Source organism: Melospiza melodia, chromosome 24 (assembly GCF_035770615.1).
Source record: "Melospiza melodia melodia isolate bMelMel2 chromosome 24, bMelMel2.pri, whole genome shotgun sequence".
In the NCBI taxonomy this organism is placed as follows: Eukaryota; Metazoa; Chordata; class Aves; order Passeriformes; family Passerellidae; genus Melospiza; species Melospiza melodia.
The window spans coordinates 9,002,359-9,028,088 of record NC_086217.1 but is presented as its reverse complement, the minus strand read 5'-3'; the positions used below and the strand labels follow the sequence as shown (position 1 = coordinate 9,028,088).

General features: G+C 42.0%; 2 protein-coding genes across 4 annotated transcripts; both read right to left on the bottom strand.

Annotated features, from left to right (window-relative positions):
• Positions 1–656: 656 nt before the first annotated feature.
• On the bottom strand, positions 657–7,642 carry ADAP2 (ArfGAP with dual PH domains 2). Of its 3 annotated transcripts, none has more exons than XM_063175497.1 (10): positions 7,530–7,642; positions 6,211–6,341; positions 5,822–5,913; positions 5,614–5,699; positions 5,167–5,276; positions 4,373–4,519; positions 3,565–3,648; positions 3,093–3,155; positions 1,816–1,893; positions 657–1,274 (listed from the first exon to the last, which is right to left on the bottom strand). In XM_063175497.1, exons 1-10 carry the CDS (start codon positions 7,618–7,620, stop codon positions 1,065–1,067), a joined length of 1,092 nt encoding a protein of 363 aa, XP_063031567.1. In that variant the 5' UTR covers positions 7,621–7,642; the 3' UTR covers positions 657–1,064. The 3 variants fall into 3 exon arrangements, with proteins under 3 accessions (XP_063031567.1, XP_063031569.1, XP_063031570.1); XM_063175499.1 differs by lacking the exon at positions 7,530–7,642 and adding an exon at positions 7,032–7,155; XM_063175500.1 differs by lacking the exon at positions 7,530–7,642 and adding an exon at positions 7,072–7,140.
• Positions 7,643–10,250: 2,608 nt separating this feature from the next.
• On the bottom strand, positions 10,251–25,465 carry ATAD5 (ATPase family AAA domain containing 5). Its single transcript, XM_063176097.1, has 23 exons — positions 25,385–25,465; positions 22,712–24,492; positions 22,288–22,375; positions 21,462–21,626; positions 21,141–21,279; positions 20,597–20,681; positions 19,948–20,129; positions 19,361–19,518; positions 18,943–19,096; positions 18,426–18,719; positions 18,159–18,255; positions 17,548–17,630; positions 17,313–17,458; positions 17,036–17,186; positions 16,406–16,576; positions 16,105–16,220; positions 15,928–16,021; positions 15,635–15,699; positions 14,544–14,724; positions 13,674–13,861; positions 12,559–13,391; positions 11,335–11,499; positions 10,251–11,142 (listed from the first exon to the last, which is right to left on the bottom strand). Exons 1-23 carry the CDS (start codon positions 25,463–25,465, stop codon positions 11,064–11,066), a joined length of 5,496 nt encoding a protein of 1,831 aa, XP_063032167.1. The 3' UTR covers positions 10,251–11,063.
• Between the last annotated feature and the right edge of the window lie 265 nt (positions 25,466–25,730).

The window sequence follows — 25,730 nt, the reverse complement described above, 5'->3', positions numbered from 1 at the left end:
TGTGCCTTGTACAACTCAAAAGCTGCTCTCTGTTGATTTCAGGAGCTGCAGGATTAGGCTGTTTAATAGAATTGCTGAACCACCATGTGAGCTAGAACAAATAGGGTTGTGTGGGGCAGAGCCTGGAACACAGGGAAGTTCATGGGAGCATACCAATACATAAAACTGCTGCACATTACTCGGAGCTGGACAAGGAGCTGGCTGAGAAAGGCAGAATGATGAACCAATTCAATTCCTTTGCACTATTGGGCAAGTGGGGCTGGGGGAGAAAGAAGAATTAGTGTCACTAATTCCTGCAAATATTGGCACTTCTCATTTCTGTAAAAAAAGAACTATTTAAAGTATCTCAAGACTAGCTGGCAATTGTCAGCAGAAGGTGGAAGACTTGGTCTGCAAGACTTCCTCTTGATTTGCAAAATAAGGCTATCTGTAAAGAAGAATTAAATGTGTGAATTACTTGCTGCTTGGTAGAACCAGATCTCAGACTTTGTCTTGAGGCATGGAACACTCAGTGCTCTGTGTCAGCCAGGGCAATCTCCATCAGCTCCTGCACACAGTGGTACCTGATGAGAAGGCTCCCCTCCAACACTGAACATCAGTCCTCATTCATGGAGTGTTTGTGAGCAAGTCACTAAAGAAAATACTTTTAAAACTTGCTTCTGCCTTTCAATGTTCAGTTTAATCAAGCTCATTAAGCTTCATCTGTTCCTGGGTGAGCCAGATCAATGTATGTTCTTCCTTTACTCTTGACACATTCACTGAGGCACCGTGTGGGGTTGTGCTTTGGAAAAAAATCATTGGATGTTGGATTTGCCACTCACATAACAGACAAACAGTAGACTGCTGAAAGCAAGGAGCTAGAAGAATCTGTGTGATTCCATTACAGGACTGGTTCCATTACAGTATCCTCCACACCTTAAACTTGGCTTGTTTTTTTATTGTGCCAGAAATGTAGTGCTGTAAGAAACATTTACCCCACTCTGCTGAAAACAACCCTGTTCCTGTGTGGCCAGAAGCTGCAGCTAGATGGAATGTAGCTGCCTGCCTGCTCCTCCCTGTGGACATCAGAGCTGGGTGATGACTCCATTCAAGGCATCCATCCACTCCTTCTGCTGCCTGTCATTGTCACAGATAAACACAAACTCTCTCACTGGCGTGACCAGAGTGATCACTGGCTTCTTCTTCTTCACCCAGACTTTCTGGGGCAAATCATCTCGTACTTCATATCCCTTATCCTTCCTTCCAATGGAAACCTGGCCCTGTGCAAATGCATCCTGGGAAGAAGGAGGCAGAAAACAGCCATTAGCCAGCAGAGAGTGGAGCTCCAGCAGACACTGCCCTGTCCTTGACATGGGACAGGATGTGGGGATGCGTGGAGGGGAACCGATGACACAGACTGGTGACACCAGCAGGGAACACACAAAAGGCATCTTGCACTCACAGGCATTCTAAGGAGGAGAAGGCAGGGTCCCACCCTCACAGAGCTGGTTGGTGGGTGTTCAGAAGGGACAGGAAAGGACATTCCCATGGCTAAAGCAGGACATTGGGGCTGTCAGCTGGAATATTGCTCATCTTGGCTAAGGTTACGGGCACAGAGGCACAAGGACCCACAGGCAGCAGTTACTTTTAAAAGATCTTTCTCACAGCCACTGTACAGGCCAGAGTTCCCAACCAGCTCAGCTTCAGAGACATCCTTTGGCAAGGGAGATGGGCTCTCGAGGCTGGGCCTGCTCCAGTCTGGCAGAGCCACTGGAAAAGGTGGATGAGAACAGACCCTTCCTCCCCACCTGCTTCATGAAAGAACACTCCTCTTACCAGTGGATTTTTAAAGTACAGCAGGTTCCTTTCCTGAGAATCCAAGCAGAACCAGCGTACCTTAAAGGCCTCCTTCTGCTGCAAGGAAATGGTAGAAATTCTTTAAAGACCCAAGTCTCAAAGCAGACTTTGCTCTATTCAAATCCCAGGACCACTTAAATGACTTGGAGCTGGAGTTCAGTTTCCTTCATCCCTGCAACTGATAACAGGACTGCTGTGTGCAGCCCTCAGCCCTCTCCTCTCCCTGGGCTCAAAATACAGATTTACATTTAATAACAATCCTTTGGGCAGGGAAGTAATCAAATTAACAGGATTAAGGAAGTTGCATGAAATGGATTGAAAGCACTGCAGAGAACAACCCCTGAGTGGTGATAGTGAAAAGAGTGAGCAATCAATTTCAACAATCTGATCAGGGAGGTTGTCCCTGGAATTTTGGGTGTACAATATGAGTTGGATTTTTTTAGGTGCCAATTCCATCAGCTACACTTACCTGACCACTCCTGAGCTATTAATTGCTCCAGGCTGAACGGAAGAGGCCTCTTCTAGGACTCAACTCAGTTTAAGCAGAATTTAGGCCTCAGTAGAAAAACACAAAATCTTTCATCCTCTGTGCAAATACCTGCAGAAGAGGTGTTGGGACACTGGCACCAAAGCTGGGCCAAAACCCAGCATATTCAGTATCAGCACTGCACTGCTGAACTTTATAGGACCTGGCTCATGGTTCACTCAGAGGAGAGCAAGGCAAGAAGTGGCTGTGTTCAAACAAGACCTCAGATCTTTATCTCCTCCTTCAGCAGTGCCCAAAACCCTGCTCTTCTGTTCCAAGAGTACTGGCCCAAACACTTCCCACAATAAAACAAACCAAACTATTGGCTTCAGTGTAGAGAAATTTGCTCAAATGACACTTTGCTGCTCTAAGTGGATGTGACTTAAGTGCAATGGACTCTTAAGTGAAACAGAGAAGTGGGGGAGGTCAGCACATCATGTTCTGCTGTAGCAGATATAACAATCCCTGTGGTGTTGTGTAATAGCACTTTGCATGTCCATTGACAGCTAATCCACCTTGCTTATTCTTCAAGGATTCTTCTTCCAATCTTATTTTCCACACAAAATAAAACATGGTCCCAAAGAACATGACAGGTTTGAATATGGTTTCTTTTATCAACCCAGGAAGCAGAGAGTCACTGAGCAAATAATTTACAAGTCAGGATCATTGAACTACCAAATATTCTCTATCTGGAATGATCCTGTTTGTGTAATGCCAAATGTTCACTTACTTTTGGTCCTGTTTTCTCCATATATCCTTCTTTGACAAAACTTCTTGTGATCCTGGGTATGAGCTAGGAGAACACAAACACAAAAAAAGTCTGTGTCTGTCCCAGCCAAAACCAGGACAGGCTGTCTCATTCAAGATTGCATTTCTGCTCTGTTTTTGTGAAAGTTAATCACCATCAATTGCGGCTTTTGGGGTCTGGGATTTTTTTGGCTGCTTGGTAAAGGGAAGTAAGAAGGAACATAACATTTTTTCTTACAGATTACACTGTGTAAGAATCACATGGAGACTTTAAGGCCTTAAATGTCAACCAAGTTTTGGCATGTTATTCAGTGTGGCTTTTCCTTCTACCTCTTCTGTCCATTCCCTGGACCCAAGTGCTGCTTTTTAAGCACCTGACTCTGTCAGAAGAAGTGAGAAAATGTCTTCCCATGCTCTATTTGGCTAGACTGCTTCAAGCCCTGTTGAGTTCTCACCTCAGGCTCAGGGAGATTTGGGAAGGTTGTTCTGAGATAATGGTAACGTGCTGCCCGAATGGCATTGAACCAGTCAACAATCTCCTGGGGAAACAGCAAACACAAACATCAACATCAACAAGAAGAGTAAGAGCACTGCTTCTCCAAAATGCCTTTCTCCTTCCTTGTGACCTCTTTGTAAAGAGGTACTTTCTCCCCAAGGGGCAGAGAGGGTCAGTGATTTGTCCCAGACACCTGAAAAACACTGGCCCTTGAAAATAATTTAAGAATGCCCCTCCTGGGAGGTCCAAGACATTCTCAGCATGGACAGTCACCCAAGTCTGTATACACAGGCTTTTTCAGTTGATTCAGTTATGGGTTGTTTAGAAATCTCTACCTGGAAAGACACAAGAACTCTGGTGAAGGAAGAAACAGAAGTCTAACAATATCTATAGCGATACTTTTTAAAATTATCATTGTTGGCTTGGAAATAATGTAGAACAATATTCTTTATGCGTGCCAAGAATTTAACCATGAAATTGTAAAAAAAACCCACATAAAACCATGAGGCAGTTACCTTACAGAGATTTACATCCATGTACCACTTCAGACTATCCAAAGGGTGAGGTTGAATATATGCCCCAACAGAAAAGGAGCAGGATGCTACAGTTAAATGCTACAGTTAGGAGTATCAAATTCTGCAACTTGCTATATTCTACAAGTCTTAGTGATCCCAACTAAAACCAGATCTTGCAGACACAGTAACTCTTCCAAAATACAGATCCAACATCTAAGCATCTGCTTACTCCAGAATCTCCATTACATTCACCTTTCCACTTTCGTGATAGACAAAAAGGTTCCTTGTTTGACCATCTGTGATGTATGTGATCTGCAGCCCATGATTGTGTCCTATTTTCTCCACCTGGAACATTGCATTCAGAGTCTCAACGCTGATAACGGCTTTTGGAACTTTGGACTGTGAAATGAAAAGCATCACTTTATTAAAGTGCTCTCAGGGAATGTACTGCAGGACAGATCAGCTGCATGAGACCAAACCCCTACTGAGAAGAAAGCAGATGTGCTAAAATATCTGAATATTGCATATACTGAAACATAAAGCCTTAACTACATGCAACATAAAACCACTTAGATTCCTCCACAAATGCTGGATCACTACTGAAGAGGGCTGGGTGTGCACTGCAAGGGACAGGGATATCTCCAGCCTCCCAGTCAGAGAACAGTTAGCTCCAGTCTCTCACAGAAAGGAGTCATGAGAGAACCCTGCTGCAGGAGCAGATGAGAGGATATTTTGGTAATGGAAGAGGTAACAACTGCCAGCAGATCTCTTCTTTGTCTTCCTATTCAACTGCCAGTACCCATTTCCTTTGTTCACTAAGAAGGAGGAGGCTGCAAGGCTGAGATAAGGGAAGAGAAAAAGAACTAAATCCAAAATTGCCCAATATACCACATATATTAAGGGAGAAACTTGTCCACTCCTCTAAGCACAGGCTGGCCACAAAACTAGAAACAAAGCTACTTGTGCTGGGTTTTGCCGACAAAGAGCAAGGTCTGAGGGTGGGTGTAGACCTGCTACCTATGGCCAGCTCTGGCTGAAGAACTCACTTCTTTGGTGTAGTACTTCATCAGCCCTTCCTTTGCTGACAGGAGAAACTGCCTCTTCTGGAACTGTCTGCGTCCCTTCCCAAGCTTCCAGAGGCATCCTTCACGGCTGCCTGCAGAGCAGACAGGAGAGTGTCAGACAAGGGTGGCACAAGGGCAGGACTATTTAGCTAAGGTGATATGGCACAGTTTCAAGTCTCTTCTCCATCTGAGAATTTTCCCCTCATGAAAAAATAAGTGGAAGAAATAGAGAACTGCAAGATCTGAATATACCCTTGCACTTGTGTAAGTGCCTTTTCTTAGGAGTTTCTTCTCAAAGCTAGACTCAAAGCAGTGACTGCACATTCAGCAGTTCAAATGTGACAAGCCAACCTTAGAGATCTCCAAAGCTGCCAACAGAACATTGTGCTGTTGGCCTTGAGGCTGAGACCTCCCTGACAATCCTTTTACCTGCAGAACAGGGATCGTGGCAGACTCCAGTGTCAAGAAATTCCCCACGCTCATATTTAGCTCTAATCCACTGCTGTCTTAAAACCCTGAAAGAGGAAAACATGGATAAAGCTGATCTGTCTCTACTCTAGCTTCAGCAGCCAGCCAGGGAGACCTGAAAGGGAAGCAAATGCAAAGGTCTGCAGCAGTGAATACACCATCAACTTACATGCAGTCATGGGACTTGGGGATGTAATAGTATGGAGGGACCTTTGCCTCATATTTAGCTTTGGCCCAGAGATTTCCGTGATTCCTCATAAACTGAAATACAAAATTAATTACAGTTAGGTGTGCCACTGCAAATCAACACCAAGTCATAAACACAGAATGTGTTTCTGTGTATACAAAAATACACACCACAGACTGTAAGGAACATGGTCACCTAGCAGTGACCTATCAGTGTAATTTGATCGAGCAGGTCATAAAAATCCCCCTAAAATAACCCATGCATTTACATGGCTCTGTTGCACTGTCCATGGTGGATGGCACAGGAAGGGTCCCTTCCACATGACAGGGAAGGTTATGAAATGTGGAGAATTATTACTTTTTCCTCTATACCTCTATTAAATTGCTCTCCCAGAAGTCAAGCCGAAGGGATTTGACTCTGCTGATTTCAGGAAGATTGCGATGAATTCCAGAGCAATTCAAACAAATGAATATTCCAAGTTTGTAAGAAGCCCACTCTGGATCTAGATAAAAACACAAACAATCAATTAATACACAGGAAAAGGCACATCCACTGGCAAGGATGAAAACCCACATCTGATGCACAGTCCAGGCTTCACACCTAGTAAACACCTCGAATCCCACCCCACTGTTTATGGCTGTCACTTCACTGTGTTCAGGGGAACAATACTGGCTTTCCCCAGGGAACGATGTGGCCCCCTGCACTTGTACATTCTTTAACTGCCTATTTGCTTTAAAATTAAGGTGACTGTGCAGGCAGGTGAGTGGTGATGGAAAAGCTCAGCTAATTATTATTTCTGCACGAAAAGCTGCTGTTGCTGAACTAACAGTGGCAGGAAGGTGCCGACAGTGCGCACTGTGGAGAGTACAACGGAGCACAACCCCGACAGCGCGGGCTCTGTCCGTGCCCGCGAAAGCTCCGGCTCTTGCTGCTGCTACATCCCCTGCAGCAGCTTTGACAGGCGCATCCGTACGGGCACTGAGGGTTCTGGCAGGACCATTTCCTTGGATTGCGCCACCGCCCACTTCTCCCTATCACGCTGAACAGAAGCAACTTGACGCCTCCTTCAGCTGCCGCTGGCTCCCGCCGGACCCACCCGAACGGGCACCGGCGCCAGCGCGGCGCGGGGGCTCCGCCGGGTTTTCCGCGCTTTTCCTGCCCCATTCCCCGAGCTGAAAATCACCCCACGCACCCTCCTGCTCCTGCAGCCTCGTGCCCTGTCCACAAATAACCTGGGGAAGCGCCGGGTGCTGAGGTCGTTTCCCGCTCCCTGCTGCGGTTCCCCGGCCCCGCGAGGCTCCCGAGCGCCGCGTCCCGGAGCGGGCAGCGCCGCGTCCCGGAGCGGGCAGCGCCGCGTCCCGGAGCGGGCAGCGCCGCGTCCCGGAGCGGGCAGCGCCGCGTCCCGGAGCGGGCAGCGCCGCGTCCCGGAGCGGGCAGCGCCGCGTCCCGGAGCGGGCAGCGCCGCGTCCCGGAGCGGGCAGCGCCGCGTCCCGGAGCGGGCAGCGCCGCGGGACCGGCCGCAGCCGCCCTGCGGGACACGGAGCGAGCACGGAGCGAGCGGCCCCAGCTGGGGACCGGGCCGGCCGGCGCCCACACGGCGCCACGGCCCGAGGGGGCGGTCGGCTCTCGTCACGGCCGCCGTCTCTGCTCTCTGGGAACCGAGGGGCGCTGCCCGGCGGAGCCGCCTCACCTGGGTCCCCGCAGTCGGCGCAGCGATCGTTACCGGTCCCGGCCGCCCTCTGCAGCTCCAGCAGCAGCGCCTTGTTGTGGTCGTAGTCCATCGCCCGCGGTGCCCGGCGCGGAGGCTGCGGGAGGCTCGGCCCAGCCGGCAAATGAGGAACCGGAGCGGCCCGGGACGCCCCGTCCCCTCCCGTGTCCCCGGGCGCCCCCTCCCGCCGGCGGCTCGGGGAGCGCGGCCCCCCCGGCCCGGCCCGGGGGCACCTGCCCACTGTCCCTGCCCGGTCCCGGTCCCCCGGCACCTGCCCACTGTCCCTGCCCCTGTCCCTGCCCCTGTCCCGGTCCCCCGGCACCTGCCCACTGTCCCTGTCCCGGCCCGGTCCCCCGCAGCTTTTCCTCAGAGTCGCAAGTTCTGCGCTGACATCCATTGCTAAGGGGCCCGTGTCCAGCAGGGCTCGTCCGCGCCCTCCAGGTTTGCCTCAGCCCCAGCTCTCTGTAAAAGTTTACAAAGCTTGCTGGGGAACAGAAGGGCAGCATCGACCGAAAAAGCCCCGGTACCGCCGGGGCAGGCGAGTCCCGCTCTCCCAGCGCAGCTCTGGGGGAGCTCGGTTACACCAAGCAGGGCCAGAAAAACTCTGCCCACGCATCTCAACACAGAGACAATACAGCATTTCAACCCCACTGAAAATGTTCCTCTTCCATGATAAAGCAAATGCCAAAAAGTCGTGCCTTAATATTCTGTTTATCTAAGACAAGAGAAAAGACAAAGAGAAAAATTCGAGACAAAGATTTTCAAGATGGTCAATTAATTCAGAAAAAGATTGAGGTATTTAAATATTATCCAGTTTCAGGTTAAATTGAATTTGCTTTGCTATGGTGCAGTAGTATACACAATGCTTCTTTAGTGAAGTTTATCTAAAATCTTGTAAAAACACTGTAATTTTGTAGATGACTAAACACTACACTAGACATGTATTAGCAGTTCCAAGTACTGAAACCTTTTTTCCATCTTCTAGGCACTAAACAGCATTATGCCTTTTATCTATTTGTAACTATTGTGAAGTTATGAAATACACAGCAGCAGAATATGTGAAAAAGCTGTTCAGCTACTCACATAGAATCTCTTTTCAGCATTCTCCCTCTAGGAACTGTTGCATACTGGAATGTAAACGTGGATTTAATTTTCCCCAGGTAATCTTGCAAGCCATACCAAAGCTTTTTGCTAGCTTAATTTTTTGTAGTGTCCTTACAACTCCTGTGGAATAAAAGGAACATTTTGTATGACATTTGGGGAGTGGTTATTTACATATATATATTTCACAAAGCCTTAAGATTGTCTTGCTCTTGAATGGGTCCTTCCCTCCTCCAACTTCTATTCTGCAGTAGCATTAACACAGTCTAAGCCTTTGAATCAGTCTTGCAACCATAACTGCTTTTTTCTATATTATGCATGGGATGGTAGAATAATGTCACCTAATTTACATTCTGGTAAGCGATATTGGAATGACAGTAAAGAGGAAAAAAAAAGCTTGAAACTTGGTTGAGATTTCCCCAAGAAGAACAAAGTTGTTGGCTTTGGTTCAAAGTTGCTGTATACCTACTAATAACTCTGCTTGAATGAGAGTCATTGTGAAACTCCAGGGTTGTTTTTACTTCTGATTTCAAGACACAGAAGTTAGCTGGAGGGGCAGTACATAAAGGACTAACCAGGTCCCAAACTATTGCAGGAAAATGTTTTGCATCAAAAGTAGGCAAATTTCACAGTACTGGAATGGAGCTTGTGAAACATTTCCTTCTAAGCAGAGTTAGTCAAAACCAGCCCCAGGTCCCTCTTCCTCAAGCCCATCCCTCCTGGAAACTTGCTTTATTCTAGCTTACAAAAGATGCTCACACCTGATGCATAACAATCCAAAGGATTGTTAATCTGCTAATTTATCAGAACTCAAATTATCACACATGGATTATTCAGAGCTTGAGGTGATTTCATGTGGTAAATATCTGATCAAGAAGGGAAATACCTGAATTCCACCTTACCTTGGGGACACCACAGCAGATTCTGTAACTATCTTTTAAGGCAGTTATTAAAACCAGAGCTGATTTCGAAGGTAAATTGTCTCTCACTGCTTTCTAACTTGGGTCTTTCAAATTATCCCTGAATTTCCCAAAATACTACTGCTTTATAGGACTTGTTTTCTAGTTTATGCAGGTCCTCACTGTAATCTAGTTAGACTGATAGTGCCCTTAGAAAGCAGTGAACAGATACACTTTTAGTTTATTATTTAAAAAAAATTTAAAATGTTATTTATTTTTACAAATCATACAGGAGAAGCATAGACTGTTGATACAAAAAATCAAGCCATGAAGATTTTAACAGCCACCACTGGTTTTTTGATAATTCCGGACAATGGAAAGAGTAAACTACAAAGATTATCTACCATGCAGAAGCTTAAAATAATTTACTGTTTCCATAAATATTTCTAATTCCTGAACATCTTTAACACATGGAAAATGTAAGATGAGACCAGAACCAGGAAATGCCTTCCTTGTTTTTACAGAGACACTGAGGTAAGTGGAGCACCACTGCATGGCAGCAGTCTGACTCAGTTTGAGGAACAGGAACAGTCCAACTGCAAAGAAAAGGCAGAAAAGTACATGGCTGAACTAATTCCAGTTTTAAAATACTTTAAAAATATGTTTCAGGACTTTTACCTTCCATGCAATAGAAACATTGAGATTGTAGCAAAGTCTCACAAATTTATTGTCGTATAAAAACAGATTCAATTACAAATAATCAGGCTGAAGTCTTGTCAAATACAAAAAAAGAAGCTTAAGAATGGAACACAATATACAAGACTAGAAGTAGTTAAATATTCCTGTACCCAAAGCAGCACTGGGATAATTGTTATTTACAAAATCTTGCCTAAATCTCTTGAGACCATGTTGAGCTACAGTAATAATTTCTCTACCTTTTTAGGAGATCTGACAGCTGTGAACAATGAAAGGAATGTATACAGATATATGTACATTGAGGCACAGTGCTTTGTAAGGACTTTGCTCCCTGTGGTCAAAGTGAAGAGCTGCTTTCAGTCATTTAGACTCTGGAGGATTTGTTGCACCCTCTCTGTGCCCCCTTCCACCTGGAGTTATTTATCACTTTAACCTGAAATTCAGAAACAAACTTGTTTGAACAAACAGTCTCCTCAGAAAACAGCAACGTTGCTGTGGAAGTTGGGACAGCTGGTTGTTACAAAAGGACTTCTTGCTATGTGATCCACAAATTGGAGAGAAAGAGAGCAACAAGTCCCCACTGAATAGTTTTGCATTTAATATTATGAATGCCCTCACTGGACAAGCACCAAACAAACCCACATTTCAGCTGTGGAGAGCAGTATAATGACAATAGATATATACATTATTTTAAATAATTATAAAAATTTAATATACAAATGGCTCTGAATATACAATAATGTGGTAATTAAAAAAACCCCAAACAATCTATGGTGAGAATACCACCATTAGGCACAAAGTATTTCTGGAGTTGGCAATTTTAAGGGAAGTCCAAAGACAGACCATTTATCGTTTGTCTGGGTATTTCAAGATGAATCCCTTCAAGATAATGCAAGAACCTATTAAAAAAAAAAGTAAAAAAGATTGATAAAGGAACAAAGTTATTTCCAAACATAAGGCAACACTTGTATTATTTTGAGAGAAAAATGTCCACCTTCCTTGCCTAGAATTATTTGACAAAATATTTTAATAAAATCCTTAACTACCTTCTACAATGAAATGTAGCAAGATTTAGGAAAACTCAAACTTACCTTCTTTTAGTCTTCCCTTGCTCTTTAAGCTTCTCAGACCTACAGATACTGCGGAGAGTGGGGAGGTATTCGAGGGTACTGGCTTGCTTATTGCCCAGGTTTAAAGGACTTCTGGAAAATACAGTTTTGATGACAGCCAGCCTCTTCTGTGCTTTTTTGTGAGTGCTAAAACAGAGAACGAAGCTTTATTGTTTCTTATTCAAGAATGCACAATGATGATTTCATTTCTTTAGGATCAAAGCCCCTGGTTTAAAACTCCTTTAATTGGTATCCAGAAGTGCATCCCAATGGATCAGATGTCTGCAGCTTCTAATTGTGTGCTGCTCACACAGCATCACAAAGCTGCACCTGGACAGAAACACCAGGGCCAGCAGTTTGTTTAGCCAAAGCTCTTGTCTTAATCAGGAGTCTGATCTGGTGAGCTCTTCAGTCTAGAAATGGATGTGAGGTTCAGTACAACCACAACTGACAGCATCTGTGGTCCTCAAAAATAAATATTCTGGTATTTGTCAGTGTCAGGTCCAGTGTCTAACCCATGACAAACTTGGTCCCAGGATGCATGGTCAGATCCATTCTGCCATTGCTCCTCTGGGTACTGATTTACAGAAGAAAGGCTCTAAGCCATCTTCCTGCTCAGACCCCTGAATGAGCTTTAAATACCCATTGTGCCAATTTTACCTGTGATGACTTGCTTGTGTTAAAAACAATGTTTCATGGACATACTTGATAGTATGCCTTGGGCTTTTACAATGTATTAAAGGTTATTCTTTGTTAGCATAAGTTACTACAAAGAATTTACTTTGGATTCTGTTAGGTCTTCATCAAGCAACACCTACCAACACACTTAACTTGAGTTCAGTATGAGCAGGTGACATTTGGTAGTTGCAGAATCCCATCTGTCTTGAAAAAGCCATTCCTTTAGGGTTCTGTTATTGTTTTGGGGGTGGTGCTGCTGTTTGCCCATTTTTTAAATAACTGGACTAAGGCCAGCATTCCTTAACAACGTTAGAGTCAGGCTGTTCAAGAAACATCACTTTTTGCAGATTGACAAGAAGTTAATTTAAGGTTGTAAAAGCACAATGAACAATACATTGCAGTGTTTTCAGGCACACTGTCATAGTGGTATGAATGTATATACATCAAATCTGAAACAGTCCTGCACCCTGGGAAATGCTCTGCTTGACAAATAACTGCATTACACTCCAAATATTAACAAAGTCTTACCTTGAATCAGCTGCCTGACTGAAGGATATGCAGTTCCTTGTGTCTGAGAGAGGCAGAGTAAGTCCCTTCAGCTGATCACTTTCAGGTGTTTTACTGGTAGTTGAAAAGGATTCCAAACTTTGTGAAATATTAACAGAACTTTTAGTGAAGCTGAGTGCTTCAATAGCTGCCTTTATTTCACTACAGCTCTGGGAACTCCACCAATCAGTATTTTCTATACTGAACTCATCACAAAGACCATTTCTGATTTTGGCATTTGTCCAATGAAAATCTTCACTTTTAGAAAACTCCAGTGGTTCCCTGGTGGTAGTGTTTACACAGCAATCCAGGAAGGACATGTTTTCCACAAATTCAGTCAGTGAATTCAGACACTGAAAAACAACTGCAGACCTTCTTTCATTTACTGAGGTTTTAGTTTTAACTTCTTTTTGCTCTTTATGCACCAACAATTTTGATTCCTTTTTACTCACTTCAACACATGATTTAGGACTGTCTGATGGCAAAGTTATGAATTCAGCTGAATAGTTCAGCTCAGAATCAAATAAGTCACTATCATCCAATATCTCAAGCCTTTTCTGAGCCTTTGTCTTTTTAGACCTTTTTCCAGGGCTACTCTTCCTAGAGCAAGAACTGTTAGTAGATCTGTCTTTTGAGGAAACTGCAGTAGTCCTTTCAAGTATAGCCTTTGAGGCTTCAGACTGGTTTGACAGAACTTGCATTGGTAAGGGAAGAATAAGTTCAAGATTGCTAAATACAAAATCCACATGCTTCATCTGGAATTCTGTGAGAAGCTGCATCAATTTATTCCATTCCTCCATAGTTGTGATTTTGTGCTGTAAAATAATAACATGAAAGCTTTATCAGCATATTAAAATTAATTTATTTTAAATAAAATGTTATTATAGAAAATCTCACACTCCTGGCTTTGTGCTTATGAAGTGAGGGACTGTTTTGCCTGTAGACCACCCCAGTTCAGATTGTACCTAACCACAGAATTCTCTAATTTCTACAACAAAGCTTTTCAGATATTTGCTTCTAAGATGATGCCATTCCTGGTGATGGTTACACTCAATTGTTTGGCAATCAAAGTATTACCAAGTCAGTTACAAAAATACCTTTAAAAATGTAAACAAATCTTCTGAAGGCAAGAGGATGTTCTTAAGGCCAAGCAACGTCTCTACACAGCCTGTATCACATTTTGGAAACTCCTGAAGATGTGAATCATCAGCTTGAGAAAAATCCACCTTGGAATCCTTAGACTTTGCAGGATAAATGATATTATCTGCTTTCCTTCTCTCCTCTCCTGCACAGAGATAACAAGATTTACTTGAAAGGGACAACTCCATGATTAAATTGATTTTCCACCTCTTTGCCTCAACTCCTGGCACAAGGGATGCTGTGTCACCTTTTCCTGTGGTGCTGGAGGAACAGAGCAGCTGAAATGAGACATCCCCATGCCCACATCACTGCTGTCAGTGTTACCAACCTGCTCTCCTGCTTCCCAAGCAATCTTTGAAGGAGGCTGTGTCTCACTTGTCTCTCCCTGCCACTCCCTCACACCCCTAAACTCCTCCTGAATCCTTTGGGATCAAGTTCCTACCCCTGCCTGCTTGCCAGCTGTGCCACTTTTATCCCTTTTTCAGCTCTGCTTCTTCTAGGTGGATTGCCTACCAGCTATATGGATAAAGAACTGCAAACTGAGGAAAATCACTACTGATTCCCTTCTTTGCCTGGTTTTGCTACTCACAACATGAAAGGGAGATAGTAAGTACCATAATGAGAGGCAATAAACCCCTCAAAATTAAGTTCCTTATGCATTAATACAAGGCTTTGAAGTAGCTAAAAGTAGCAGAAGCATTCCCCTCCAAATTTAGGAGTCTTACAAGAAGTTACCATTTATTCATACATGTCTAAGAATGCTTCTATTTAGTCAAATTCATATGAATAGATGGATATTTTCTAAAGATGAAATTAAAACAACATACCATGAGGTGCCAAATGCTTCTCTTTCAAGCATCCACCTCCACTTCTAGCCCAGAACTGTAAGTACAGGACACTTTGTCTGATATCACAGTTGTTTGTGGTCAGGAGAGCAGCCAGGTCCTTCACATCTGTCCGCAGGTTCTCAGCCAGGCACAGAGCTTGGAGGTAGCTCACAGAGTTTATCTAAACAAGAGTCACACACAGACCACTGAAACAACTCCTGAATCACACTGCAGGAAGTCACACAAGAGCAAATTATTCTATTTATGCTTGTAATACATTTTGCCTTTTAATACAGAAGATTGATTTATTAAATTAGATTACAGTTAGATTAAATCCTGTAAGGAAAAGCAAGCTACCCAATGTATGCAGCCTATGTCAGAGAATGAAGTTCAATTTAGAAATAATTAAAAACAAACACACAAACCTATTCTGCTTATGGTCCTGAGGCTACCTACACCTTGCTTCTTATCACCAGTGATCAGCTTTTACTGAACTATATTCATTTTGAAGGTTTTTCTTGCATTCTTTTTTTTAACTCTGTTGCCTAGAAGTACAACAGGTTTTCTGTTCCACATTAAGAAATTTCCCCTTCTCAATAATTAAGTCCTTCAGATTCTCATTTATTTAGGTTTTCCACCTAATACATAGCTGTAAATAAAACTATTTGCTACACAGAACACTAGTGTTTGTATTAAAGGAATAACCCATAATACTTCTAAAATAACTGCTATAGTTTTTAATGAATGAACCAGTACTGGCATAATCAACCTTCAGATCAGAGCTATCAGATATTTATCTAAATACATTCTACAAACTAAATTAATTGATTAAATGATGTTCTTATTGTAATTCTCAGTACTACTAAATTGTTTGGAAAATAAATCTTCCATGCCAGTAAAACAGCTCCTACATGAAAAGATAAATACATCCTACACACCCTTACATAAACCCCAAAAACGTGTCTGTCTCTGATCAAACAAGTATGTTACAACAGAAATATATAAACCTACCCCAACATTTAAATTTCAAACTGAAATCAGCTGAAAATTACTTGCTAAGGGTGTACCTGCATTTCCAGACAGAAACTTACCAAGGAAGGGGTTTTAAAGTTGATCTCTTCAAAATAGCCATCAAACATTAAACTGAATGTTGGATCTATAAAGAGAAATCAGTGAACTGTCACGACATTATGTGAAACCTAGTTATTTTCTTTATCAATTAGAGCAGCCAGTACCTTTATTCAAACTCAAATACTTGCTTTACAGTCTCCACTCATTTAATTTTGCATTTAGGAGCAGTATTCAACCATCACCGTTTACAGCCTCTAATTAGAAGTGGCTCTTCTGTCTGTAAAGCCTAATTACTGTCACAAACACCACTCACCATTGGTGGTAAGAATCACAGGTCTCTTTGCAGTTGCCATGAATGTCTTTATTGCACTTAGAAATCCTGCATCTTCATCAAATATTATATCCACCTACAGAAACAAACATAGCATCAACAGCTTGAGCAGCAGTTACAAGCTGTGAACAGTCACAGAACATTTCATGTGAATTTTACCTCTTCAAAAAGAATGAGAGAAGTTGCACTTTTCCTGTTGTGTTCTCCTCCTCCTTCTTTGTTTATTGATGTAATTTGAGTATCTTTCTTTACTTCCAGTGAACTCTGAGTATTTCCTGCAGATGGATGAATAATTGAGCAGGAAGGAGGAGTGAAACCATTAATGCTTTCCAGATATTGGCTTCAAAAATCCCTCATGTAGCAAATGCTTAGAGAATCTGTTCTTTTCTCCACACAGCTCCATACATGGTGGAGCATTTCCACCTCCAAAGGTAATTCATTATTAAAAAGGAATACCTACCTCCAGCTTTCTCTTCAGATGTTGCTTCTCCATCAGCATCTTTACGTTTGGCAGAAATTTTGAAGTAGTTTGCAAGTGTTTTAGAGGGCAAGCTTCGTTTTAATCCTGCTCCTTTGGGTGACAGTGGTGGTTTTCTTGGAGAAATGACTTTCTTTGGAGAACACATTTTTTCTGCAAGGTATGTTTTATATTAAACTTCATCTGGAGATATAATGTCAAACTGATATTTCTCAGACAAATTTAAAGTAAAACCCATTTTTTATCTATGGTAAATACAGGTTTACTGTGCTGAATTTTTGCTTGTTTTCCTTTTCTCTTGTTATAAGAAAAGCTTTCTGTTCAACTTTCTATTCAAATGCCACAGCACTTGCCCCACCCACTGCAGAAATAACGTAACCTCAAGAGTCAGTATTTTAATAAAGTCATTATTTCATTTGGTCTGTAGTTGTGTTAACCAACAGACCAGTTCTTACTATTATGGCCAGGTAAGCTAAATCTGCTCTTTCTAAAAACAACTGATCTCTAAAATTTGTTTTGGGAATTCAGTCTTTAACAAACTTCTCCCCTCTGTAAAACCCATCCCATAATTCAGACCAAACAAAGAACCCCAGATAAGAACACAACACTTACTTGGTGACTTGGTAGTGCCACAACTGTTAAAAAAGCAAGGCTTGTGTGCATTCACACCTTTTTTGTCCACTTGATGAGACTGAGTAGCTTCTTTCAGCTGAGACAAAATCTGTCTCCCACTACGCTGGCAAGAGGCATTGACTTCAAATATCTGCAATGGTATTTAATTTACAAAAAGAAAGAAAATTAAATTGTAAATATCTTGCATTACAAATGCTTTTGTATCATGAGCTATAAATAAGAAAAATGCACTGAGGAAAGAAAGAACTCCACAAACCTTAAACCCAAGCTCCTGAGCACAGGCATACACTGCAGCAGTTTTCCCCACTCCTGGTGGGCCAGTTATCAGAACTGTATTGCAAAGGGTTGTTTCTTCCTCAAGATCAGATTTACTATCTTTAAAGTCAAGGCTGCTTAAAGAATCTGTAGAATTAATAAAAAGAAAATAAAAGATTACTGTTATTTTTTGCCAACTTTCAACAAAAGAGAAGCTATATTAATTCTATCAGTACCTTCCAGCTCTTTGTCCTCCTTTTCCCTTTTCTGATTTCGTTTTTCTTCCAAATCAGCTCTCTTTTTCCACTCTTTTAACCAACTATAAAGGAAAGAATGAAAACAAGAATAAAAATTGCTGGTGAATTAAGTGATCCAAATTAAGATGGAACAGAACATAAATCTAGGGGACATCAGCCACTTGTTACTCCACAGAAATCTATCAAGTCCTTTCAGATAAAAGCAAAGAAACGTTCAGGATTTGATTCTTTGGTAGAAAAGGTTTCCTTTTTCATTCTACATTCTGTGAGCTGACCAGTATAAAAACAAGTCATTTGGTGAACTATTTATTCACTCATAATTCAGTGCTGTTTTGTCAGATGGATCTTTCAATTCTGTGTAAGAGCCACACCGGTGACTTAAGCACACACAGAAAATTTAACTGAAAGCACCATGTGTTAGGTGGAATTTAGTGCTGAATTCCTGTGAAAAGCAGACAGTACAGCAAGGTCATGATCAGGATGCTTGTAGGGAAGTACAGACAAGGACTGCTCTCTCAGTACTTGAGCATTATCAAGTAACATGAAGTTTTGAGTTATTTTAGGAATGGATCCATGTTCCAACTTCTGACCTGTGTAGCCTTTCAATTTCTTTCTGGTTCCCTACAAGTTCACTGGAATCTTGAGGCTGATATTTTTCTGTCCAGAGCATGTCTTCCTTTTCCACACCTACAGAAAAAATATTGTCCATTTTTAAAGTTCTTCATGCAACAGACTTGATCACATCTAGCAAAGTATCAGGACTAGATTTGATTTTTGCATGTCAGTGGAAAGCTGACATAGATCACACATACCCTTCCTCAATGGAAAGATTAAAATGAGACAGGAAATGCACTTACCTGAAAGTGCACTTGGATCTGATAAACAACCACTGCCTTCTGTCACACTATCTGGTTTCTGGGTCTTGTTTTTTCCCAAGTGTGTGGCTTGTCCCGTCTCTGCCTGTTTTTCTCCAGATATGGGAGGAATAAGGCTCCTGGAAACTCTTGATTTCATCTCAGTCTCTGTACCTTCCAGTTGCTTTCTTCTTTTTGATCTGCGATCTTCTGTTTCTTTCCTTTTCCTCTTTGTTTCCTTCCAATTGTCAGGATGTTTCTCAGTTACCTCAAGATTTGCAGTGCCATCTCTGCTTTCTAAGAAAAAAAAATGGCTTCAATTTAAAATTTCAGGCCATGTCCACTCCTACTGTACATTTGCTTAAGCTATATTTGAAGAATTTGTTCAAAACAATCTAAAATGTGAGGATCAATGTATTTCCAACAGCATTATTCCTTCAGTTATATTTTTTTAAATTTTCAGCTGTTTTTTAATGCCAGAGAAAGTGAGGGTGGTTTTCTCTCAACATAGATTCCTAACCTTGTGTGCTGTTTTCCAAAGCCAACTGCTGTGTTTGCTTTTTCAGGAACCTGGAGTAGTATTTTCTCACTGGAAACTGAGGATTAGAAGCCACAATCTCATCTAGCAAATCCTTCTTGAATGCATCAGGAAAAGCTGGTCGGTGGCCTGAAAGCTGGAATACACACACAAATTACTCAAAAACTTTACACAGAATGCTTTGCATAATTTACACTGGAAATATCTTGTTAAATTCAGAGATTAACAGAAACTGATGAGAACTGTCTAATGGTAAGATGCAAAATGGATAACTCACACACAGGGAAATTAAAAAAAAAAACCCAACAAATTACAGGACTGAAACTAATTCAAACAACAGGATTTATTAAAAACACAACTCCAAACAAATAACAAAACAATTTGAATTTTAAGTACTCACCACAGGTGCAGAACAATTTCCAGTTTGTTTTGAATTCACAGTGGAAAATTCACCAAGTGAGAGAGTGATTTTTGTGATGTTGGTGACCTCAGTACTCAGTTCCCTCAGCTTAGTTAATAGAGGACATGATGGTGATTTCAATTTCCACATTGGAGAACCTACAAAAGAACCCCCAGCAAAAACAAAACAGGAGTTAAGGAAAAGAAATGGGCTGGTCTTCTATCTTTTGTAAAGTCTTTTGCATTTGTCAGAAGGAAATGATTTCTACCCAAATCAGTCCAACACAATCTTTATTCTCCAAATTGGAACTTAACAAACCAACTTTTTTGACTAAATATATAAGAATTTTGCATCCTTACCCATGCACGTATAGTCTACTTTAGCATCAATTTAATTTGTAAATTTTGTATTCACAAACATCTCAGTGGAAGCTTCAAGTTTTGTTCTCTTACTCAGACACAAAACAAGAGGAAACTCCCACCTACTGTTCCAGTCCCAAGCTGTTCAAATTTTTTCTTTTCTGCACAAATTCCTCAGAAATTATTATGTACATTTGAACAAAACCCAAAAGCTTAACACAAGCTTACAGTCATCCTTCTGCTGCACATGGACAACAGTCTTAAAACAGGAGCTTGCAAGGGAGTATGCTTCCATTGCTGCTGCCTTCTTTGCAATCTGCCTTTTCAGAGACTCTGGCAATCCACTCCTCAGGAATTCACGTTTTGCTCTGAATGGATCACCATCCTGAGAATTTTCAGATGCATCTTGGCTTTAATGAAAACAGAAAAGAAAAAAAAAGAAAAGAAGATAGAATTAGTAGAACTTCCAGCTATGCAAGGCTGAATTTAATCACATTCTCTTCCAAATGAGTTGAAAATGGTCTATCCAAACTGCTGAAATTAATTTTAATGAGGTTAGTTTGAAATTAATTCTGTGTTAAAATTTTTAATCTAAAAAAAGTTCTCTTTGGTTTTGTGTTTTTATATGCAATTTGGGATTTCTTTTTAATCAGTCACCAACTACATTTCCAGACATCCAATATGGTTCTAAAATGGTTGAGGAATTCTCCAAAAAACCCTAAAATTTTGCAAGTGGATTAAAATATTAATGAGTATAAAACTAATGAATATTTATAGCACATTTCAGTGATGTATTTAAATCTGTAAAATGAAAGAATGTTAAAATAACCTTGGAACGTATTTTGATTTTTAAGCAACTGCACTCTTGAAAACTGACCTGCTTTCATCAAAGATCACAATTGGTTCACCTGCAGAGTTTGGAGCATTTCTGCCTAGGCAGGAAGGTGGACATCCCAGTTTCCCTTTAAAAAGGTAAAAAACCTATTATTAGATTAGCACTGATACAAGATTCTAACCTTGCTTCTGTGTTCACTACCTGTATGTTCCATTTAACATCATCAGGGAATCTCCTTTGCTTAAGGGAAAGTTGAGTATTTTAACAAAACTCATTTGTTTCTCATTCTTAAGCTTTGTTTCTAATTATTTCCTCAGTATAGATGCTATTTTCTAACATTGGGGAAAAAATGAGACACAACAATACATGGTATATGTTGACAATTTTTCAAATAAACAGTTTTCCTGAATGAAGAAAGAGCAAAACAAATTCATATAAAAAGGGAAGGTATATATTGGAATATTATGCAAGATAAATCAGATTATTAATATACTGCAAAGGCAGCTCTATGAAATAAAGTTACAATAGTCAATAATAAAAAATATTTCTGTTATAAAAAAATAAAGACATTCAGTGTGTTTATTACCATTGGAGTTCTTTGCAACCTTCAAGGTTTTAGGCTTCTTCCCCAAAACATCATTTAAGCTCCGAAGTTTCTTTTCCTTCACACTCTGCTCTGTAGTAGTGACACTGTCCACGTTTGAACCCAGAATTATCACTGATTCCTAGAGGGAAAGCAAATCAAGTAAGAAAGGAAACCCAGCTTCTCCTCCTTTATTAACAATACACTGCAGATATCTACCTTAGCTTGCAAACATTCCTTGTGAAGAACCCAAGTAGGAATCATTTGTGTTGCTTTTATCAATAACAAATACATAAAAATATCCCCCCCAAAGTACATCCTTACATCACTTTCTTCCAATTTCTTCTTCTCAGCCAGAGCTTGCTGGCGAGACGAGCGCCTCACAGGAGCTGCTGAGTCTTCACTCACTTTGGATCTGTTCTGCTGGATGGCCTTTGCTTTTTCAATCAGCTGCTTTGCTTTAGATCTGTTCTTAGAAGTGGAGTTTATCTGTTAACAAAGAACAAAAAAACTGAAATAGCAATTAATAGCACTCTTCACTAAGTACTTTGCACACAAATAGAATTTTTCACTTTCATAGAAATAGGTAATCGTTGCAAAATTTCATTGGTTTAAAAAGAAAATGAAATAATTGAAAGAACAAGCAAACCAAGATGATATCACAGTTCTCCAAAGGGAGTGAAAGCCCTGCAAGATCCCCAATTTTTTCATGGAACTGATATGGGCAGTGACATTGTTGAGTCTCAGCTGTTCTGCTGTGCCCAAACACTACCACAAATCACCGAGTCATTTAGGCTGGAAAAGACCTCTGAGACCATCAAGTCCAACCTCTGGCTAATCATTACGTTGTCAAATAAACCATGGCACTAAATACCACATCATTTCTGTATCCCATCCTGAGAACCTGCAGCTCAGGAGCATGCTATTTTATGGAATTTTTCTGTCATGAAAGGTGGATTTTTACTAATAAAACATGTTTTAAGATCTAAGGTACAAGAAACTATCTGAAATTTCATCATAAATCAGAGTATATTCCCTTTCCATAGGGCATCTGGGAAGTGTCATATTGTATGACACAATACTGAATACACCATAAATATACCCATACAGGAAATGACAAAATACTGACACCAATAGTTACATAAATTACCTTTGAGTTTTTGGAGTGAGACTCTTCATTTTTCACTGCTTCAGCTTTATTTGATTTTGTAGCTGCTCTGATACGTGTAAACCTCATTCTAATTGGGGAAAAAGGCATTATGAAATTATTACTGGATAATGAAGGGAAATGTTACTCTCATTTTCAAAAGCCTTTAAAAATACAGTGCTGTAAACAGAAGCAATCCCCCAACTGGTGGATGAGTTTTTTTGTTGTTTGGTTGGGGGTTTTTTGGATGTCTTAGTGCAAACACATTTACAGTCAGCTTTGATTCCTCTCTATTTTTACCCACTGTGATCAGTATCCATGCAACTTTGATAATATTGATACTATAAATTAATTATTTATGTCTTCTTTTTAAATACTTGCATACAATTAATGGGCAAAAAGGCAGAATATACTTTAAAAGGTTTACCTTATTGGGCTGCTGCCATCAAAGGGCACAGTAATCACCTCAGCTCTGTACATGTTGCTTTTCTTGCAGGATTGTCTGTGTGCTTTTGGGGTGGAAGTCTCTAATGGGCAGGCACTTAATTCATCTGCAGAACAGGCACTTCTGGCCTTGGGCTTTTTAGGTGTAACATTTGTTGATGTTTTGGTTTTCTGTTGCCTTAAACTCCTCCTTAACTCATTCCCTTCTGGACTTGATAAAATTATTACATCTAAGGTGTTTTCCACGGTAACAACATCAGCACCTGAATCCTCTTCTCCAATATAATTGCTGGTGTTTGAGACATCAGTTTCCTTAGTTTCTGAAGCCTTCTTTCTTCTGTTTCCTTCTTTCTGAACCTTGTTAGATTTTCTGGGTTTAGCTCTATTGCTTTTAGGTTTAGAATGTGTACATTTGTCCACCAAATCTTCTGGCATCCTGCTTTCTAATCCCTTATTTGAAGGAACAACATCTTCAGATCCCTCTTTTTCTTTTGAGGACTTGGCAGCACTGTGCTTTTGTTTTCCAGGTGCCTTTTTAACTCCACTTTTTGTCACATCTGCTGTTGGCTGTCTAAAAGCTTTCATGAACTGATGCTTCTCTTCCTGGGTACATTTTGGCCTCAGAGAATCTGCCCCTCCAGTCTCCAGTACAGCCAGCTCCAATTCTTCCTCCTCGATAACGACGTTGGATTTTCTTTTCTGAGTCACCTGTTCAGTTTGCTCACTGTCCAAGAGGGCTGGGCTGCTTTCTCTTTTCCCTACATGTCCCTTCTGCTTCAAAAAAATGGAAGCTATTTTCCTAGAGCCTTTCTGCTCCTTATTTGAGGGAGGTAGTCTGGGGGGAATGGAATGAACTTGTGCAAGCACAGTCACTGTTCTGAGTGGCAGCTGCTGGGATTCCTCACACTTTTCTGGGTCACCAACACCATCACTTTTGTCCATTTTATTTGCAGCACCAGAAGTGTCAATTGCTGGCTTTGTGTCTTCTTCAACATTATTTTCTCCCTGACTTCTCAAGAAGTCCTCAAATGATACTGTTATTATACAATTATTTACCTGGGATGTCCCATCATCCATATGAACCTCAAAACTGGAATCACCAATAGCAGCATCACATTCTGCTACTCTATTTGTCTTCTCCTCAGTTTCCTTTTTATATGTTTCATTAATCTGGTTTTCTGATAAAGAGCTTTCAGACAAACCAGTATTTACTTTGTGCTTCCTTTTCCTTGATTTTTTTATCCCATTTTTTGATCCATTTGTTTCACAACCAAAGTTTTTTGCATTTTTCCTGGAGGGGATAACATTTGGGCAGTTCTCTCTTTGATCACTATCTTCTGCTAATTCTTCTGCACATTTTTTGTCCACTAGAGTACAAGAAGCAATAGAGTCATTACTGTCTTGTTGCAGTCCTGTAGTTACTCTGCTGCCATCACTACTAATTTCTATTTCAAGGTCATTCTCAGATTCTTTCATTTCTTTTGGCATATTACTTAAATTACCTTTCTTCCCTTTTCTCTTCCGCTTTAAAGATGGCTTGAAAGATGATTTACACTCTTTTTCATCAGTGTCCAACAGTGTTTCATTTTCTCCAGCTCCTACTGGGAATGCAGCATTCTCAGTTGCAGATGTCTTTTTAAAATAATCCAAGATATTGTTGGATTTTGGTGATGACAATGCTTTGTCCACAGGTTTTGCTAGTGGTGAAAAATACCTTGTGATGGTTTCTGCAGAAGCATCTTCCTCTCGCCGCTTCTTGCATGGCTGTAAAAGGTACAACACCAATCTTACTTTTAAAAAACTTAAGATGACTTATATTGAACTTTTTCAGAAGATAAATATTAATGTTTATGTGTTCAGAGTGGGCATGCATGAACTAAATCTCCATGTTTTCAAGGGCCATCTAAGCCTGAAATACTCTGCCCTTTCAGATTAAAAAAAAAATCCTGTTCTGAAGCCTTGAGATGGTCAAAACTGAACGGGATCACAGGGTCTTCAGAACAGCTCTGCAGATATTTCACAATACTGGAAGTCTGAGAGTCTGGGTCAATTTCAATGATCAACCTTGAGATGTTCCCCAGAGCATCTGTGGGGTATTTAAGAGAGAATTCCAACATCCCTTATAAAGGTCTGACCCTACCTTAAACATCTGACATAGCTTAGGAAGACAGTGCACCTTTAAGAGTATTTAAAGAAAATGAACACAAGAGAATTCTTATATAATGATTCAAACCATGAAAGAACATTTACTTCTACAGCTCCAAGAAAGACTTTGGCTCATAAAGACTTTTATAACTCCCGGTTTACCAGAAACTGAACTCCTCGGAAATGAAACCCTCCGAAGCGGAAAACGCCTCTTCCCAAAGCCCTCGAACGCGTTCAATGACAGCCGGGCCCGCGGGGCCGCGCCGAGAGTCAGCAGCGCCCGGGAGCCCGGGCCGGGGGCGGGCGGCCCCTCACAGCTCCGGGCGGCCCCTCACAGCTCCCGGTACACCGGACGGGCCGTGCCAGGGCGGGACGGCAAAGGGGAAAACGCCAAAGTGGGGCGAAGGCTAAAGGGGCGAATGACAAAGGGGGCCGAACGCCAAAGGGGCGCCCCCGCCAGCCGCAACCCCTCTCTCCGCCCTCACAGCGCGACCCCGGCCCGCGTCCCCACCTGAACGTCGCCGTCGTTCCCGGGGAGGACGGGAGAGACGGGAGAGGCGGCCGCCGCGGCCACGGCGACCCTGCCCACCATGCCCCGGCTGCTGCGGGCGCGGAGCCCTCCCGGCTCGCTCGGGGCGGGGGGAGCGCGGAGCCCTCGGCCCCGGGCGCTGCCTCAGGGGCGGGGGGCGCGCGCGGCCGCCATGGCCCCGATAGCGCCGCCTGACGGGCGCGCGCGCCGGGCGGGCGGTAAAAGCGCGCGCGGGACCAGATTCGGATCCTCCGCGCGGAAAACGGGGGGCGGGGCCTCGGCTCGCTCCCACGTGACCCGCGCCCGCTGACCAATAGCCGCCCGTTGT

Coding starts and splice junctions, on each gene's coding strand:
- ADAP2 (XM_063175497.1), bottom strand. CDS start 7,620: ATGGACTACGACCACAACAAGGCGCTGCTGCTGGAGCTGCAGAGGGCG. Junction 3,156..3,564: donor CAAATCTCCCTGAGCCTGAG/GTGAGAACTCAA, acceptor GTGTTCTCCTAG/CTCATACCCAGGATCACAAG. Junction 1,894..3,092: donor TGGAGAAAACAGGACCAAAA/GTAAGTGAACAT, acceptor ATTTCCTTGCAG/CAGAAGGAGGCCTTTAAGGT.
- ATAD5 (XM_063176097.1), bottom strand. CDS start 25,465: ATGGTGGGCAGGGTCGCCGTGGCCGCGGCGGCCGCCTCTCCCGTCTCT. Junction 24,493..25,384: donor GGAACGACGGCGACGTTCAG/GTGGGGACGCGG, acceptor TACCTTTTACAG/CCATGCAAGAAGCGGCGAGA. Junction 19,519..19,947: donor TGTGCAGCAGAAGGATGACT/GTAAGCTTGTGT, acceptor GTTCTTTTGTAG/GTTCTCCAATGTGGAAATTG.